The sequence below is a fragment of the Panthera pardus genome, unplaced genomic scaffold (assembly GCF_024362965.1).
Source record: "Panthera pardus isolate Hobbes unplaced genomic scaffold, ASM2436296v1 HiC_scaffold_16, whole genome shotgun sequence".
Taxonomy (NCBI): Eukaryota; Metazoa; Chordata; class Mammalia; order Carnivora; family Felidae; genus Panthera; species Panthera pardus.
Window position 1 is genome coordinate 82,128,448 of NW_026526721.1, and position 14,231 is coordinate 82,142,678.

Genomic DNA, 14,231 nt, shown 5'->3' on the forward strand with positions numbered 1-14,231 from the left:
CGGCTGCACCGGGAGGTGCGTGTCCAGCCCGGGACGGGAGCCCCAGGCCAGGGAGGGGCAGAGGCTGGGCCTGAGGCCTGGGCCGGCCACTGGGCTAGTACTCGGTAACTGCCGGAAGGATGAAGACTTGTCTTTTAAGGATGACAACGTGCACCAAAGGCCGGTCAACTGATCTCCCCTACTGTGGGGCCACAGCACCTCTCAAACCCCACACTACCCACACTCTCTGTCTAGCTTGTGTCCCTATCTCTTCTCTGAGGTCTGTCCTCATTCTACTGGTCCCCAGGAAGTCCCATTTCAGAGTCCCATTTCTGTCTGCTGACAGTGTTTCCCTCCCTACCGTAACCTGTCCGGAGGCCCATCTAACCATCCTCATCCCCAGCCTCACATCCTTTCTCACCTTCTTCCTTCAGGCAGGGGACCCTCTGCCTCTCCACCCCACCCCCAACCTCCTTTGTCTTGGTTTCCTGGTCTTGACTGCCTCCCTGTCCCCTCCCACACCCATTCACCCACCATCCTCCCAACCATCCCAGCACCCTCCTTCCTAATCTTGGGAGGCATCTCATCTGGCTGAACTGGAGAATTCCGGGATCTAGGCCATCCTCCTTAGCTGACAGCCCCATCCTTGGGAGGAGGAGCAGAAGGGGAAGAACTGAGGTGGGGGTGATGGGAACAAGGTCAGGCCAGGAGGCCCCTGAGGACAGAGACTGTGAGGAGACTGGGATTGAGGGGAAAGCAAAGGAACTAGAGCCAGGGCCAAAGGAAGAGGGGGGCCAGCAGGAGGTATTTGCGGGGGAGGTTCAGCAGCTGTCTTCCCTAAGACAGGGACACATGGGCCTGGTTATTCTTCTTGTCACATATGGAGTGGTAGGAGATGGAAGAGGGAGAAAGACAGGGCAAGTGCAGGAGAGCTTGGGCACAGAGTTAAGTGGCCTTAGCTGTCTGAGCTGCCAGGCCCTGAGCTCAGCCTCACCCCCACCCCCTCCCTACCACCACCACCACAAACAGCCCTCACCGTGCAGTCCTCTCAAATTGTCCAAACGCTTTCCCCACAACACTGACCAATGACAGCGTCATTCTCTAAAATGGGCAATACCCACATTCCCACTGGGAAAGGGGAAATAAGACATGACTCCGAGAGGGTTATAGGAAAGAAAAGCAGAAAAGCAAGAGCCCTAATGGATTTCAACAACAGGTGAAAAGAAATTTAGCCAGTCAAGAACTGAAAAACCCACCAATATATCTAAAACCAGAACCAGACCTTTCTGACTCTTCCCCAGGAACAAAAATGTCCTGCCCGATTCCTCCTAGAAAAAAACCCTGTTCCCCTCTCATCTCCTTCCCCAGCCAGGTCCCAGGTTTCCCATCTCCTAGAAAAAGATGGATCCCTCTGTTCAAATCCTCTGTGTGGTGTGCGTGGGTGGAAGAGCTGGGCTCCGCTGGTGGACCATGGTCCAGGCAGGGGCTCCATGTTCAGTGCGGGTGGGAGGAGAAGGCGTCACTTCCGGGGGCCTTCGCCAGTGTCTGGTAGCTCCCTGCTCTCTGATTGGGCAGAAGTGGCCTGGGCAGGCGTGTGACCCTACTGCTGTGGAGGGGCTGTGCCCCAACACTACATGTCTTCCTACCCATCTGCACCCCAGAGGGCTGCCTGCTGTGCACCTGGGTCCTGGAGCCCTTCTCCACCCGGTGAGTGGCAAGCAGGTTTTGGAGTTAAGTGAGGGTAGGAAGGACAGGAAAGAGGAATTGGGCTTTCAGCTGGGGGAGGGGCAGGCAAACTGGAACCTACAGGCACTGACCTTTGTCGAGAAGAGTGTAGCCTTCCCAGAATGGGAGGAGCAGGACAGAGCAGGGGTAGGGGGTGGGGTGCTGGGTTCTGAGGGACTGATCTCAGACTTGGAGGAATATAGCAGTCCTGGCGGGTCCTAAGGAAAGGGGGCATGTGCTCAGGGAGAAAATAAGAAAGGTGGCACATTTAGGGCTTAGGACACATAACATCAAGCTGGACACAGATCCAATCCCCATTCTTACCCAGCCATTCCTAGTTAGCTTAAGGTTCTGAATTGTGGGACCGGAGAAGCTGGGACGAAGGAGAGGGTAATGGGAGGAGGGCTCATGCATGTTGACAGACCTACAGGAAATCCCAATATTGAATCAGGTGCAGGCCTCTTTGCACTACTCGTCAAAGAAGGAGGAGGCCATGTGGGGGGTCCTGCAAAGGAACTGGAAGGTTCTGCAAAGGGGGCAGGGAGGAAGATATGGGCTATGAGATGGATACGGTGGGTGTCCAAGGCGAGGTAAGCCACGTAAGGTGGGTACCTCACTCAGCAGGTGCCCATTCCTGGGCATCTTGCCTCAGGTGGCAAGTCCCAAGACTGTTAGCCCATCTCTTCACCTTGGGTAACCCAATATTTCAGAACTGGGAGTGTAAAGAAAAACTCCAAGAGGCTTTTGGGTGGGGGTAAGTGGAAAGAGAATGATAGGTTCATTGCTCCCATTACCGCCTTCTCATAATCTTGTAATCACCAACCCCTAGTAGTCCAGTTTTGTTTTCGCCCAGCTCACCTCCTCAGCCCCACTCCCCAAGCCACCCCTCAACACATTGCACATGTTTACTAGCTCCTCACCTTGACCCTGTATCCAGCTTCCCAACCTCTTCTCCGGGGCTTATGCCACAATACTTCTGTTCCCTTTCCCTGTCCTAGATTGTCTCCAACCAAACAACCAAGGTTGCTCAGAATTTGAGGCCAGTTAAGATGTGTGTGTGTGTGTGTGTGTGTGTGTGTGTGTGTGTGTGTGTGTGTGTGTATACAGATTCTGTCCTGCTCTCAGCAGGGGGCTGGTGCCCCACAGCAGATTCACCAAGGAGCCTGACAAAAAGGAGACGCAATATGCTGCACTCACACGGAAACCTGGGAGCAGCCAGAGCTCTAGCAGTTCTAGGCTGGTCGGCGGCTCACACCCTCCTAGCAGCTGTTCCCCCCAGCCAGGCAGTCTTTTCCTTGACACCTGATTAAATGTTCATTATTCCTGTCACTTGCAGGATAGATTCCAGACCCTCTTCCTCGGCCCACCTGTGCCCCACAGTGCAAGAAGTGCAAGAGCCCAAGCCGCCTCCATGGCCCCAGGAAGGATTCAGGGGAGAGGCCCCATCCAGGGAGCCACTCCAACCAGACAGCGTGGCCAGAATGGAGCTGACTGGTAAGAACACACTGGAGGGACCTAGGGCTAAATCAGAACATGGTTAGAGAGGAAAGACAAAGGAGATGTGCTGCAGGGGTGGAGGGCTGAGGGAACCCAATCTCCTGGGAATAAGGCTTCTGAAAGGCAAATTCCCTGGATTTCAAGTCTGGGTCTTAAATGGGAATTCCTGGACCACCACCTGACAGTGATTTCTTCTTTTTCAACCTCACTTCTCATCTAAGAAGTGCTCCTCGTGGTCATGCTTCTCCTAACTGCAAGACTGAATCTATGCCTTCCGGCTCCTCCAGCCTGTGACCCCCGTCTCCTAAATAAACTGCTTCGTGATTCCCATGTCCTTCACAGCAAATTGGTGAGAATCTCCCAGCACTCACCCCTTACCCATTAACTTGTTAGATGCCCTTACTCCCATCACTTCCTCTCACTCCATGATCCAAGCACTGTTGTCCCCATATTGTCTTTGGTGAGATCACCGCCTCCCAATCACCACTCCTTGACAAGGATTACGATTTGCAATCTAGCCCATTTTAAAAGCTCTAGCCTGGATATATATTGCTCATGGAAGTCTATCTTGGTCACGGGGTCATCATACCCCCCCTTTATTTGAGCTCCCTTCTCCACCTCTCCACCACCCATCTTTTTCAATAGAGCCAGTGCCCAGACGTTAACCCTTTGTCCACACCTGTCCTGCTGCCTGCTGTGGACTTTAGCCTGGGAGAATGGAAAACCCAGAAGGTAAGAAAGTCATTCCTTCCTTTAGTATCCCTAAATCCTGTCTTCATCAGTGTTGTACTGCTTCCCATGGATTCTTTAAAATTCTTGAGCGCCCTAAGAATATCTCACTTTCAGCTTGGCCACCCTAACCTAATCTACATTCCACTATGATGTTGTCCTCTGGACAAGGTGACTTACAGTCCTAGTATGTTAAAATAGATTCAAAGCTGAACACCAAGGAAAGCTGGATAAAAGTCGCTTATGCCCATGCCTTTGACCTAGTCCCGTGCAACCTTCTTAAGTTAGCATCAAGAAGGAAGACTGATCTGTCATCCTCAGATGACACAAAACTGGGAAGCACCGCTAAAATAACAAAAGGCAGAATCAAGATTCAACTTGCTGAAAGGCTAGGTCAAAAACAAGGTAAAATTTAACAGAGATATATATAAAACTGTACATTTACTCAAAGTAATTAAATAAAGTCCTATTCCAGCTTCCAGGCCACGATGCCCCCACTTCCTTTACATAAACTTCTAGCCCTAGAACTTACTATGAAAAAGATCTGGGAGGACGGAGTTGACCTCAAACAGCAGCTATTTTAAAAGCTAGTGATTCTAGCTGGTTTTAGATGTCTAGCATCCGCATTGTGGAAATACTCCTAAAAAACAGTAAATGGATTGCACTTAACGGTACTGGACTGAGTACCAGACATCTTCCTGAAGATAAATGCTAATTTATTCAGAGGGATCATATTAAACTAGCATGTGTCCAGAAGGAAGAAGCAACCTGAACAGTGAGAAGCTAGAAAACAGGTTATGTGAGGAATGGCTTAAAAAAGGGCGGTGAGAGGGGCTGCTGTCTGAGTAGTTTGGAGGAAAGTGGTAGTCTTGTGGTATGGCTGGAAATGCTTTAGTCTGAGGCTCAGGAAACCTGGGAGGGAGCACGCCTTTTAAGATCAAGCTCTTCTATCCTCAAGATCCCCAGAATGCCCTCTCTTCCCTCAGGTCTTCCAGGGAGACTGGGCCAGGGATGAAGGGTGGTCCCTAGGGATCCCTTGCAGTTCTGTGTCCGCCATTTATCAGTAAGCCCCCTTCCTTCATTTTTATGATCTCTGTGATGGCCTTATCTCTACATTAAGTTTTAAAAAACCATATGACCCTAAGATTTTGTAGCAGAAAGAGTGAACTGGCAACACTAGAACCCAGAGGTAAAAGCTGTAACAGCTCAGATCTCAGCATATAAGGGGAAAAAAGAACTTTTCTGACTGAAATTAAGTGTGAGACCAGGCTGGGTTACTGGACACCGGAGTTACTCAAGTAGAGGCCGATGACCAATTGTCGGGAGACTCTGAAGGAATTCCTGTGCTGGGTGGGACTTTGGTCCTGTCCAATTCTCAGCTCCTATGATTCATCCCCCTGGCTACTCCTCGGGCTCCCCACCCACTACTAGCATGCCCTTTGAAGCGGGCCCTTCTCCCTCCCATCTCTTTTACAGGAGCAGACCAAGGCACAGGACGTTCTGGGAGCCGCGACCCTTCTGCTGGAGGGAGTAATGGCAGCACGGGGACAACTGGGACCCACCTGCCTCTCATCCCTCCTGGGACAGCTTTCTGGACAGGTCCGCCTCCTCCTTGGGGCCCTGCAGGGCCTCCTAGGAACCCAGGTAAGTAAATCCTGAGTCAAGGGGACTACAGAGACTGTCCTTTGCTGACTTAGCCCCCTTTGAAGACCTGAGGGAAGAAAGGAGAATTCTGGGAATCTTGAGGGTAGCAGAGCTGACCTACTAAGGAGTGCTTTCCCCGAGCCATAAAGTCCGGGTGCTGGCACCTTATCTTTCCCTATAGACGAGAGAGACATGATATCTGGCCCAGATCTCTGGCCTCAGGCCCATCCTCTGCCCACAGCTTCCTCCACAGGGCAGGACCACAGCTCACAAGGATCCCAATGCCATATTCCTGAGCTTCCAACAACTGCTCCGAGGAAAGGTGCGTTTCCTGCTGATTGTAGTAGGGCCCACTCTCTGTGCCAAGCAGGCCCTGCCCACTACAGCTGGCCCAAGCAATACCTCTGTATTCCTCACACTACACAAGCTCCCAAACAGGACTTCTGGATTTTTGGAGACAGACTCCCGTGTCTCAGCCAGAACTACTGGCTTTGGACTTCTGAAGAGGCTGCAGGGATTCAGAGCCAAGATTCCTGGTCGGCTGAACCAAACCTCCAGGTACCTAGACCAAATCCCTGGACACGTGAACAGGACACACGGACCCTTGACTGGAACTCATGGACTCTTTCCCGGACCCTCACCCAGGGCTCTAGGAGCCCCAGACATCCTTCCAGGAACTTCAGACATGAGCTCCCTGCCACCCGACCTCTGGCCTGGATATTCTCCTTCCCCAACCCATCCTCCTACTGGGCAATACACACTCTTCTCTCCTTCACCCACCTCACCCACTCCCCCCGATCCAGCTCCAGCCTCCACTTCCTGACCCCTCTGTCACACCCAGCTCTGCCAGTCCTCTTCTAATTGCACCCCACCCTCACTTCCAGAATCTGTCTCAGGAGGAGTAAGGTACTAGGGCCCTGCCAGCTTCAGCACTGTCTCCCATGTAAAGTTCCCTTACCCGGAGGGGAGGCCCTGGGAATCAAGTTATACCAGATTTCCTGCTTTCACCTGAAACCCAAAGCCCTGCTAAAGCGGGATACACAGGACAGAAAAGGGGATCATTTTTCACTGTATAATGTAAAACTTCAGAAGCTATTTTTTTAAGCTATCAATAATATTCACTAGAGCGTCTAGTTATCTTTGGTCTATTTTCCGCACAAATTTACAGCTTACTAATTCTCTACATGCTCTTTTTCATACGGTAATTATGCAAAGGGCTGGTCTGGCCTGGCTTCTGAACAGAGGTGGAGACTAACCTTATGTCAGAAAACAGAGAAAAAAGAGCTTTGATTTTTTTTCCTCAGAACTAAGGTTAGTGTCTTTCTCCCCTTTACTATCATTCTCAATAGGGCTCTGATCTCCTTTTCTTAGGAGATCCTTACTCTTGAAAAATGAATGAGAAGTTGTCCCTCAGAAAGGCCGTCTCTACATAATCAACAAAACTGAGCCTATATAAATAAAAAATAAATAAGAACACCCAAAAGCTAACAGAAAAGCAAAGGAAAGAGATGTTCTTCTAAGGGGGCAATAGATCTCCCCCTTTCCTCCCCTCCCAAAAAGTTAACAGGAAGCCTTGGAGAGCCTCACACCCCAGGTAAGGCTGTGCAGACAGTTCAGTCAAGACAAAACCTGGATGTGACAGCTGAGCAAACAGCGAGAGCTTCAGCAGCTCAGCAGGAAGCTTTGCCAGGCACGGGTTCCTGCCTCCCTCCTGTGGAGGTCAGGGGGAAGTGCAGGAAGTGGCAAGAGTCAGTCTCCTAGGGCTCACACAGCAGGAGGGACAAGTACAAGTTGAAGGCTCATTTCCCAATCCCAGAAGCACACAGTATCTAAGAAGCTGCCCTATGTGACTACCATGAACTCTGCTAAGGATTCTCTAGAGAAGCCAGGCTTATTAAGGGGCCTTGCAAATAAATGCCGCTGTGGTGCCTCTGAAAAGGTTTATTATTGCCCAAAACAAAAACTCCATTGCACAGGTCAACACTACCTCCAGAGGCTCCTGTAGGAAAACTAATAGCAGCTTTTTCCTCTTCCCTCCCCGCAACTCCCCAAAGGAAAGACGACCATGTAGGTAAAACAGCCAGGAATCCAGAGTTCCAAACATTGCCACAGATACCCCAGGATCACTAGAGGTATTCCAAAATAGAAGAAATGAAAGCCAGCATGCTGGGAACCTTACACATGTTACCTTTTATAGTGCTCACACAACTCTATCACCTTGGGATTATCATCTCTACTTTGCAGACAATGAAACTGAGACTCAGAGAAGCCAGGCATTTTCTCAATGCTTACATAGCCTGTGAGCAAGAAAAGAAGAAACCCTAGGCTGACCAGAGCCCATATGGTCCCCAGTGTGGTGTACTGTCCAACAGATCATTCAGTGATTCTATATATCAGGAAAGATTTCCAAGTCTTGGGGGAGTAAACAGACCAACAATTAAAAAGTTCTGAGTAGAAAACCAAAAGCTCTTGGAGGGGGTGACGAACTTAGACATCTCCAGGTGTCCTTCTCTCCCATCATGGATAGAACAGTTGCCATGGAGAAGGAATCAACAAATGCACAAAGCTCAAAAGTGTACGCATCTCAGATGGTGTCAGTTTTTGCATGGGAGAGAACAGTTCATCCACACTACAAATTCCAGCATGCAGTCAAGGGAATGGTTAAGTAGAAATTGTAATTTACTGAAATACTAACCTGGATTAAATGTAATGATCAAAAGGAAGAACCTTCTGGCACATGAAAGAGTCAGCACCCAGAACAAGATATGCCGAAGGGACCAAAGACAAAGGTTTAATAAGGGTTCTCAGCACAGTCAGAGGAGAGACAAGGTTGGCAAAACTGCAAGAAGTATATAGTCAGTAAGTTCCAGGCATCCGGTATCAGCATTGGACTTACTTCAGAGCAAATGCAAATAACTCCTGGGCTTCTCCACTGTGAACTAATCTGTCCATATTGAGAATCTACCCTTCCCAAAACATCGTCAGACTTATTCCATCCCTTCTTCCCTTTACACAAAAAGCAAAAAACCGTGACAACCAGAACATTCTTCTCTCTATTCAACTGCATGCCAGTTCTCTCTTCTGCTACCCCAGGATAGCCAGGATAGTCTGCTATGCTACTCCACAAACTATTACTGGTAATTAAGTTTTCCCACTCTAACCTAAATCCAGCCTTCTCCAAAACCCCAAATCTGACTCCACGTAAAAAAGTTCTACGAGTCCATGAAAATTCATTCCAACCCCCATTGCACCTTCTGTCCATTCCCCCCCCCCCCCCACAGTAAAGCAAAACACCTTTTCCTCCCCCCTGCAGAGGCCATCCATTTTCAACCCATTTCCCTAAATACTATTTCTAACACCTCATGTAAAGACCTGAAAATGATAGGGAAGGAAATACCCCAGGCATCCCAGCAGGGGGACCAGCTCCCATGGCAAAACCAGGAGATCAAAAGAGAAAACTGCTTAATACACACTCACAATCTTTCTGGATTGTTACCCTGAATCTCCTAGGGGAAATAAGAGTCCAGAGACTTTCTCAGAGACCTCAAATGCCAGGCTGAAAAGCCAGCTCATATTCTGGAGTGCTTCTACAAGCATCACCATTTCCTCAATTTTGTTTTTGCCCAGTTTTAAGTTAGGGACTGCAGTCAGGCTGCTCCATTGTCCTAGAACTGGACTGCCAGCCTCATTGGTATTGCTGCCTTGTCCACTTCACTGGTCTGTGCAGCAGCTGCCTGTTCAGTGTTACTGGTGAGAACCCCCACCACTCACCCTCCCTCCCTGCATTGCAGTAATGCAGACACCTAGCTCCTCTACCTGTTCCTATAACCACCAAATCTGTTCTTCCTATTCTCTTCATAGTCATGTCCCATGCCTGTATCTAAAAGCTTCCACCCAAAGCTTCCACAAAAATGATGGACATTTCCAGGATATGCAAGTGACTCATTTAAATCAACGTGATCTGACTTCCTAAGAGACTTAAAGTGTTGGAAGGACACAAGCAGGGCTCCTTGCCCATTCAAAATTCTATGCCAAATGGGTGGTATCTTCCGGTGCTGGGGTGCCCTCAGGAGCCAAAGGCACAACACTCTCCCAGACAGAAAATCACTTTGGAGGATAAATGTTGGGGTAGTTACCCAGAAGGCTGAGATAACCCTAAACCCAGATACCAAAAGGCTGGGATAGATCCTACATTGACATGTGATCATCTGGCTGTGGGCCAGAAATACAATATACCACAGGCAAAGTAGAAAAAATGATTTTAGGGTAAATGCAAAAGACTTTTTTTTTAAGGGCGGGGCAGAAACGGATCTGAAAAAGTAAAATTTAATTTAAAAATCATATACACACAAAACAACTTCTGATCCATTTTAAGCTCTCCCATTGGGTCTTTCACAGGCAAGTTTCCCATGGAGTCCAGACCACCTAAAGATGCACCCACAGTGGGCAGACAGACAGCCCCTCCTGAACAGGTGGTCAACAGTTACCGCTCCTCAGGCTTGAATGAATGAATGTCCAAGCCCTAAGTGACTAAGCAGCAAAGTTGGCTTCCTGGGTGCTTCAGAAGGCCAGTTTCTTCATCAGCAGATAAACTCTGGAGTCCACTTCAAATCCGTGCAGGTTGTTGGCATCACCCTGCAGCCTCATGAGCAGGCCCCCATACGACACGTAGGCAGAGCTGAAATGGAAGGCCCCAGTCCCATGAGTCTAAGCTCTGGAGCGGCTACCCAGTGGCTCCCCATCCCAGCTTAAGAAAGAGAGGCACCCTTCTAGCGTCTGGTCATTAGGAACCAAAATTCAGACAAAGATGAATGCACAGATATGTGCATGGCAGTATTCCGGATATCAAACAAAGGTGGAAAATGCTACATGCCCAGAGTAATGGAAATGATCAAATGAACTAAGATAGATCCATTTACTGGAATGTTATGCTGCTATTAAAATGTTTAGGAAAAGCCTTAAACTGACATAGGGAAACCCATTTTACATAACTTGAAGCAAAAAGAGCAGAAGGGGCGCCTGAATGGCTCAGTCGGTTAAGCGTCCAACTCTTGGTCTCGGCTCAGGTCATGATCTCACGGTTCATGAGGTGGAGATGCACCTTGGGCTCTGCACTGATGGCACAGAGCCTGCTTGGGATTCTGTTTCTCCCTCTCTCTCTCTCTCTCTCTCTGCCCCTTCCCCGCTTGCACTCTCTCTCTCAAAACTAAATAAATAAAAAAAAAAAGAGAAAAAACAACATGATCTCAAAGAAAAAAAGTACACAGGAAAAAACCTAGAATATTCAAAAATGTTTATGTAAAAGATTCCCTTTGGGTATGGAATTATAGGTGATTTTTTTTTTTTTTTTTTTTTTTTTTTTGCTTCCTCACATTACTTCTCTGCTTTTCAAATTTCTTACCAAGAGCACATATTGTTTTAATAAGATTTTGAAGAACAGCTAAAATAGTTGGGCAGGGAAACCAAAGAACTAGGGATTGGATTGCAGAGTAGCAAAACACACACACAAATACACAAAACCAAAAAAGTCTAGCAGTTTAATCACTTAATGCTGCATTTAGTTCCTGGGGAAGCAACCTGCCTTTGCACTTCACATAGCAAGATCATCGGCTTCTCACTTGGACCCCTGGGCCCTGAGGTCCTGACAAAGGGCCAAGTGAGCAGCCTACATTTCAGACTGGAAACTGTTCCCAGAACAGTCCCCTTCTGGGTCCTGCCTAGGTCTGAGGTGCCTGGGGAGAGACACAGGAAACATGAGCACGGCCCAGATTTTCAGAGCATGGCCCAAGGCAGGGGGACAAGGGTCTCACAAGACCATGGAACTTACAGACGCGTTGCTGCCTCAGTAGAAGTTTCGTCTCCCTCAATCCTGTATACTTTCCCATACATTACATACTCAAATTGGTCAGCCCTGTGAAACAACAATAGCAAGGTTATTCTTAAAAAAGTAGTTAACAATAACGAGAGGCCCTTTGATAATGGTAACTGATAACTAAGCATCAACATTATGAAAACGGACGTCTTCCAGATACAATGCCATTTAGTCCTCACAGCAACCCAATGAGCAAAGCAGGACCATCCATACTTTACTGGTGAGGAAACTGAGGCTGAATGAGGTTAGGTTGTTCAACAAATAAGTGGTAGGGCTGAGATTTGAACTCCGTGGAATTCCAAAGCCTTTCCATCACACCAAACTCTCTCCCAAGATGCAAGGTTCACACAGCTTAGGTCACTCAGTGGTCATTTCCTTAGCCATCAATAAACTACAACCCACAAACACGTAATTACTGCTTGGATAAACACCTGGCTGTTCAAATTCTTAAGTGCAGCAATTTCCTTAAGGTTACTCAGATTCTGCTGATAATCATTTATTCCACAAATTAAATAAGGGTCTTTTCATACTACTTATCTACTTAATCTTCAGGCATATTTCAAGTACTCCCTTCTTCACTTCCTCACCTGGAAGGCCTATCATCTGTGGGGTTGTATTCACCATCATCCAGGGTACCATCTTCATATAAGGTACTGGCTATGACCAACCGGAACTTGTCACCTGAAAATAATGGCAATACCTGGGAGTGAAGAACGGCTAAAATGTCAAAAAGCCTCCTGCTATTGTCTGTGTTCAACACTTACCCAAGTCTACAGGGTAAATCTGGATGTTTACATCTAAGATTAGGTCCATCTTGAAAGATTCACTCTCACAATGTAGTCGAGACACTGGAGGGAAGCAGAGAAAAGAGTGGCATAGGTAATTGCCAGGCTCCAGCAAACGCTACAGACCCCGCTTTGGGGGATTATATGTAATTGAACACTCAGTCTAACCCAGTCTGCATCCACTAGCCTCTCATCAGCTCTGAGAGAAATGCAGAACCAGACACGTCAGAAAGAAAGGGAAGAAAACTATGGCAAGTGGACAGAATCCCACAAAAAAACAAAGGTCCTCTGGCAATAAATAATATCCAGGTTCTAGGCCTGCCTGGGTGATTAAGAAACAACCTGACTTTGGGCAAGTTACTCGTTCATCCAAAGGTTTTGTCTTTCTGTGCCGGGTGCTGTGCTGAGTGGATTATCGGGACTTGTAAGAACTGGTATTTGTCTCGAAGAACATCTCAGTCTCCAAGCAAAGGAAGAGACATCAAGGAGGAACACTTCAATAATTGTTGATCAGTAACAGAATAAAGACGTGTATAGCAGTCAGTCAATTCTGACTACGGGAGGACGTCACAAAGAACTAAAAATTCTTAGGACACTACAAGAATACAAGCTCTGAAGTCTGATTACTCACAGTGTAGCCTTGGGTAGGTTACTTAACTTCTAGGAGCAAACTGGGTAAGTCACCACCTACCTCATGGAGGCTCTTGAAAGGAATAGGTAGGACAAAATGTGTGTAAGGTGCTCGATACAGCGCCTAGCTCAGAGTGAGGAGCGATTAGAAAGGTGCCCAGGAGTTTATCAGCACCATGAGAAAAAACCAGCCAGGCACAGGGCACAGCATATGTGAAGCCAGGCAGAGTTCCGAGTCTCCGTTTCCCATCTATAAAATGTTTCCCGAGGGAGAGTCCTCTATCAGGAACTGCCGGTAGGGGCAGGCCACGTGGGTGGGGTGGACAAGGGGCCCAGGGGCGTGTCCCCGAAGAGTCTAGCCCCTTCCCCTAAACCGCCCCTATGTACACCTCACTTACCTCGGTCAAACTTCTTGCCCTCCGGGTCAATGTCTTTCACATCAAAAATATCCTCAAACAGGATGCCCGCCATGGTGAAACAGCCACGAGAGTAGCAGAGTGGCTGAGACCGCTACCACGACTAAGGGTACGCGCTTCCCCTCGCGTGGAGAGAGGGTAAAAGCGCCTACGAAGTGGCAGCAAGTGACTAGAATAACGCATGCGCGCCGACAATGAGTAACGCCACCACTTCCGCTGCCTGGCTCTCGGGGCTTCCTAACTTCCGCCCCGAACGATTGCTTCCGAGAGTCCTCAGGATTTAGGGCGGGCCTCAGGGCCATATAACTCCACCCCAGGGCGGGGACACGACTAGTCCCACCTCCGGCCGTGGTGGCGCGGTTTCTCGCTCCCTGATGAGGCTCTACTGCGCCCTCTTGAGAGTCCGGGTTGGGAAGACTAGAATGCTTGCGAGCCTACCTCTGCCAGGGACCTTGATCCTTGGCCCAGAGAACCCCGGCCCTAGCCCTATCCTGCTGGTCCGCGTGCCCGCCGAGGGCACAGTCCTCGCGGAGGGCAGGAGGAACAAAACCCCGCCCCCAGCGCGCTGACCCTGCAGAGCGCGGGGCTCAGTCCCTCCAGCTGGCACCGAGGTCCCCCAGCCTGGCCCCGGCTGACTTGGCCCTGCTGGATGTCACCTGAGCCGGGTTTGTCCAGTTTGGGAATTTGCCATGATGTCACTATGGGGAAAAGGAAAGCCTGCACTTGTCCCCTCCACTGGTATGGCACCCTCCCTACCACTGCCCTCTTCCCCTGGACTTACTCTCTTCCACAGGCTCTCTTCAGCCTGGCATTAACCTCATCACACTGCTCTCCTCCTGAGCACTGCCCCTTCCGCTTGGTACTACCTGTTGCCCCACCACTGCCTTCTCCCTCCAGACGCTGATCTACATGCCCCTTCATCCTGGCGCTATCCTCTCCCACGAATACCAGCTC

General features: G+C 49.0%; 2 protein-coding genes across 2 annotated transcripts; one reads left to right on the forward strand and one right to left on the reverse strand.

The window, feature by feature from the left end:
* Positions 1–12: 12 nt before the first annotated feature.
* Positions 13–6,707, forward strand: THPO (thrombopoietin). The gene is given in 11 exon segments (XM_019463368.2): positions 13–1,428; positions 1,431–1,472; positions 1,475–1,537; positions 1,540–1,578; positions 1,580–1,686; positions 3,041–3,198; positions 3,423–3,550; positions 3,847–3,933; positions 5,407–5,574; positions 5,816–6,364; positions 6,366–6,707. Coding segments are annotated over 11 exon segments (1,503 nt in total). The 5' UTR covers positions 13–1,380; the 3' UTR covers positions 6,480–6,707.
* A 3,177-nt stretch (positions 6,708–9,884) lies between these two features.
* POLR2H (RNA polymerase II, I and III subunit H) lies at positions 9,885–13,509 on the reverse strand. The gene is made up of 5 exons (XM_019463375.2): positions 13,260–13,509; positions 12,211–12,294; positions 12,034–12,127; positions 11,402–11,485; positions 9,885–10,252 (listed from the first exon to the last, which is right to left on the reverse strand). Exons 1-5 carry the CDS (start codon positions 13,330–13,332, stop codon positions 10,135–10,137), a joined length of 453 nt encoding a protein of 150 aa, XP_019318920.1. The 5' UTR covers positions 13,333–13,509; the 3' UTR covers positions 9,885–10,134.
* Between the last annotated feature and the right edge of the window lie 722 nt (positions 13,510–14,231).

What these genes read in the sequence shown, in the direction of transcription:
- POLR2H (XM_019463375.2), bottom strand. Translation starts at nt 13,332, where the DNA reads ATGGCGGGCATCCTGTTTGAGGATATTTTTGATGTGAAAGACATTGAC. An exon ending in GATTTACCCTGTAGACTTGG is followed by an intron (nt 12,128 to 12,210) that starts GTAAGTGTTGAA and finishes CATTATTTTCAG; the next exon opens with GTGACAAGTTCCGGTTGGTC. An exon ending in ACAGATGATAGGCCTTCCAG is followed by an intron (nt 11,486 to 12,033) that starts GTGAGGAAGTGA and finishes GTTGTTTCACAG; the next exon opens with GGCTGACCAATTTGAGTATG.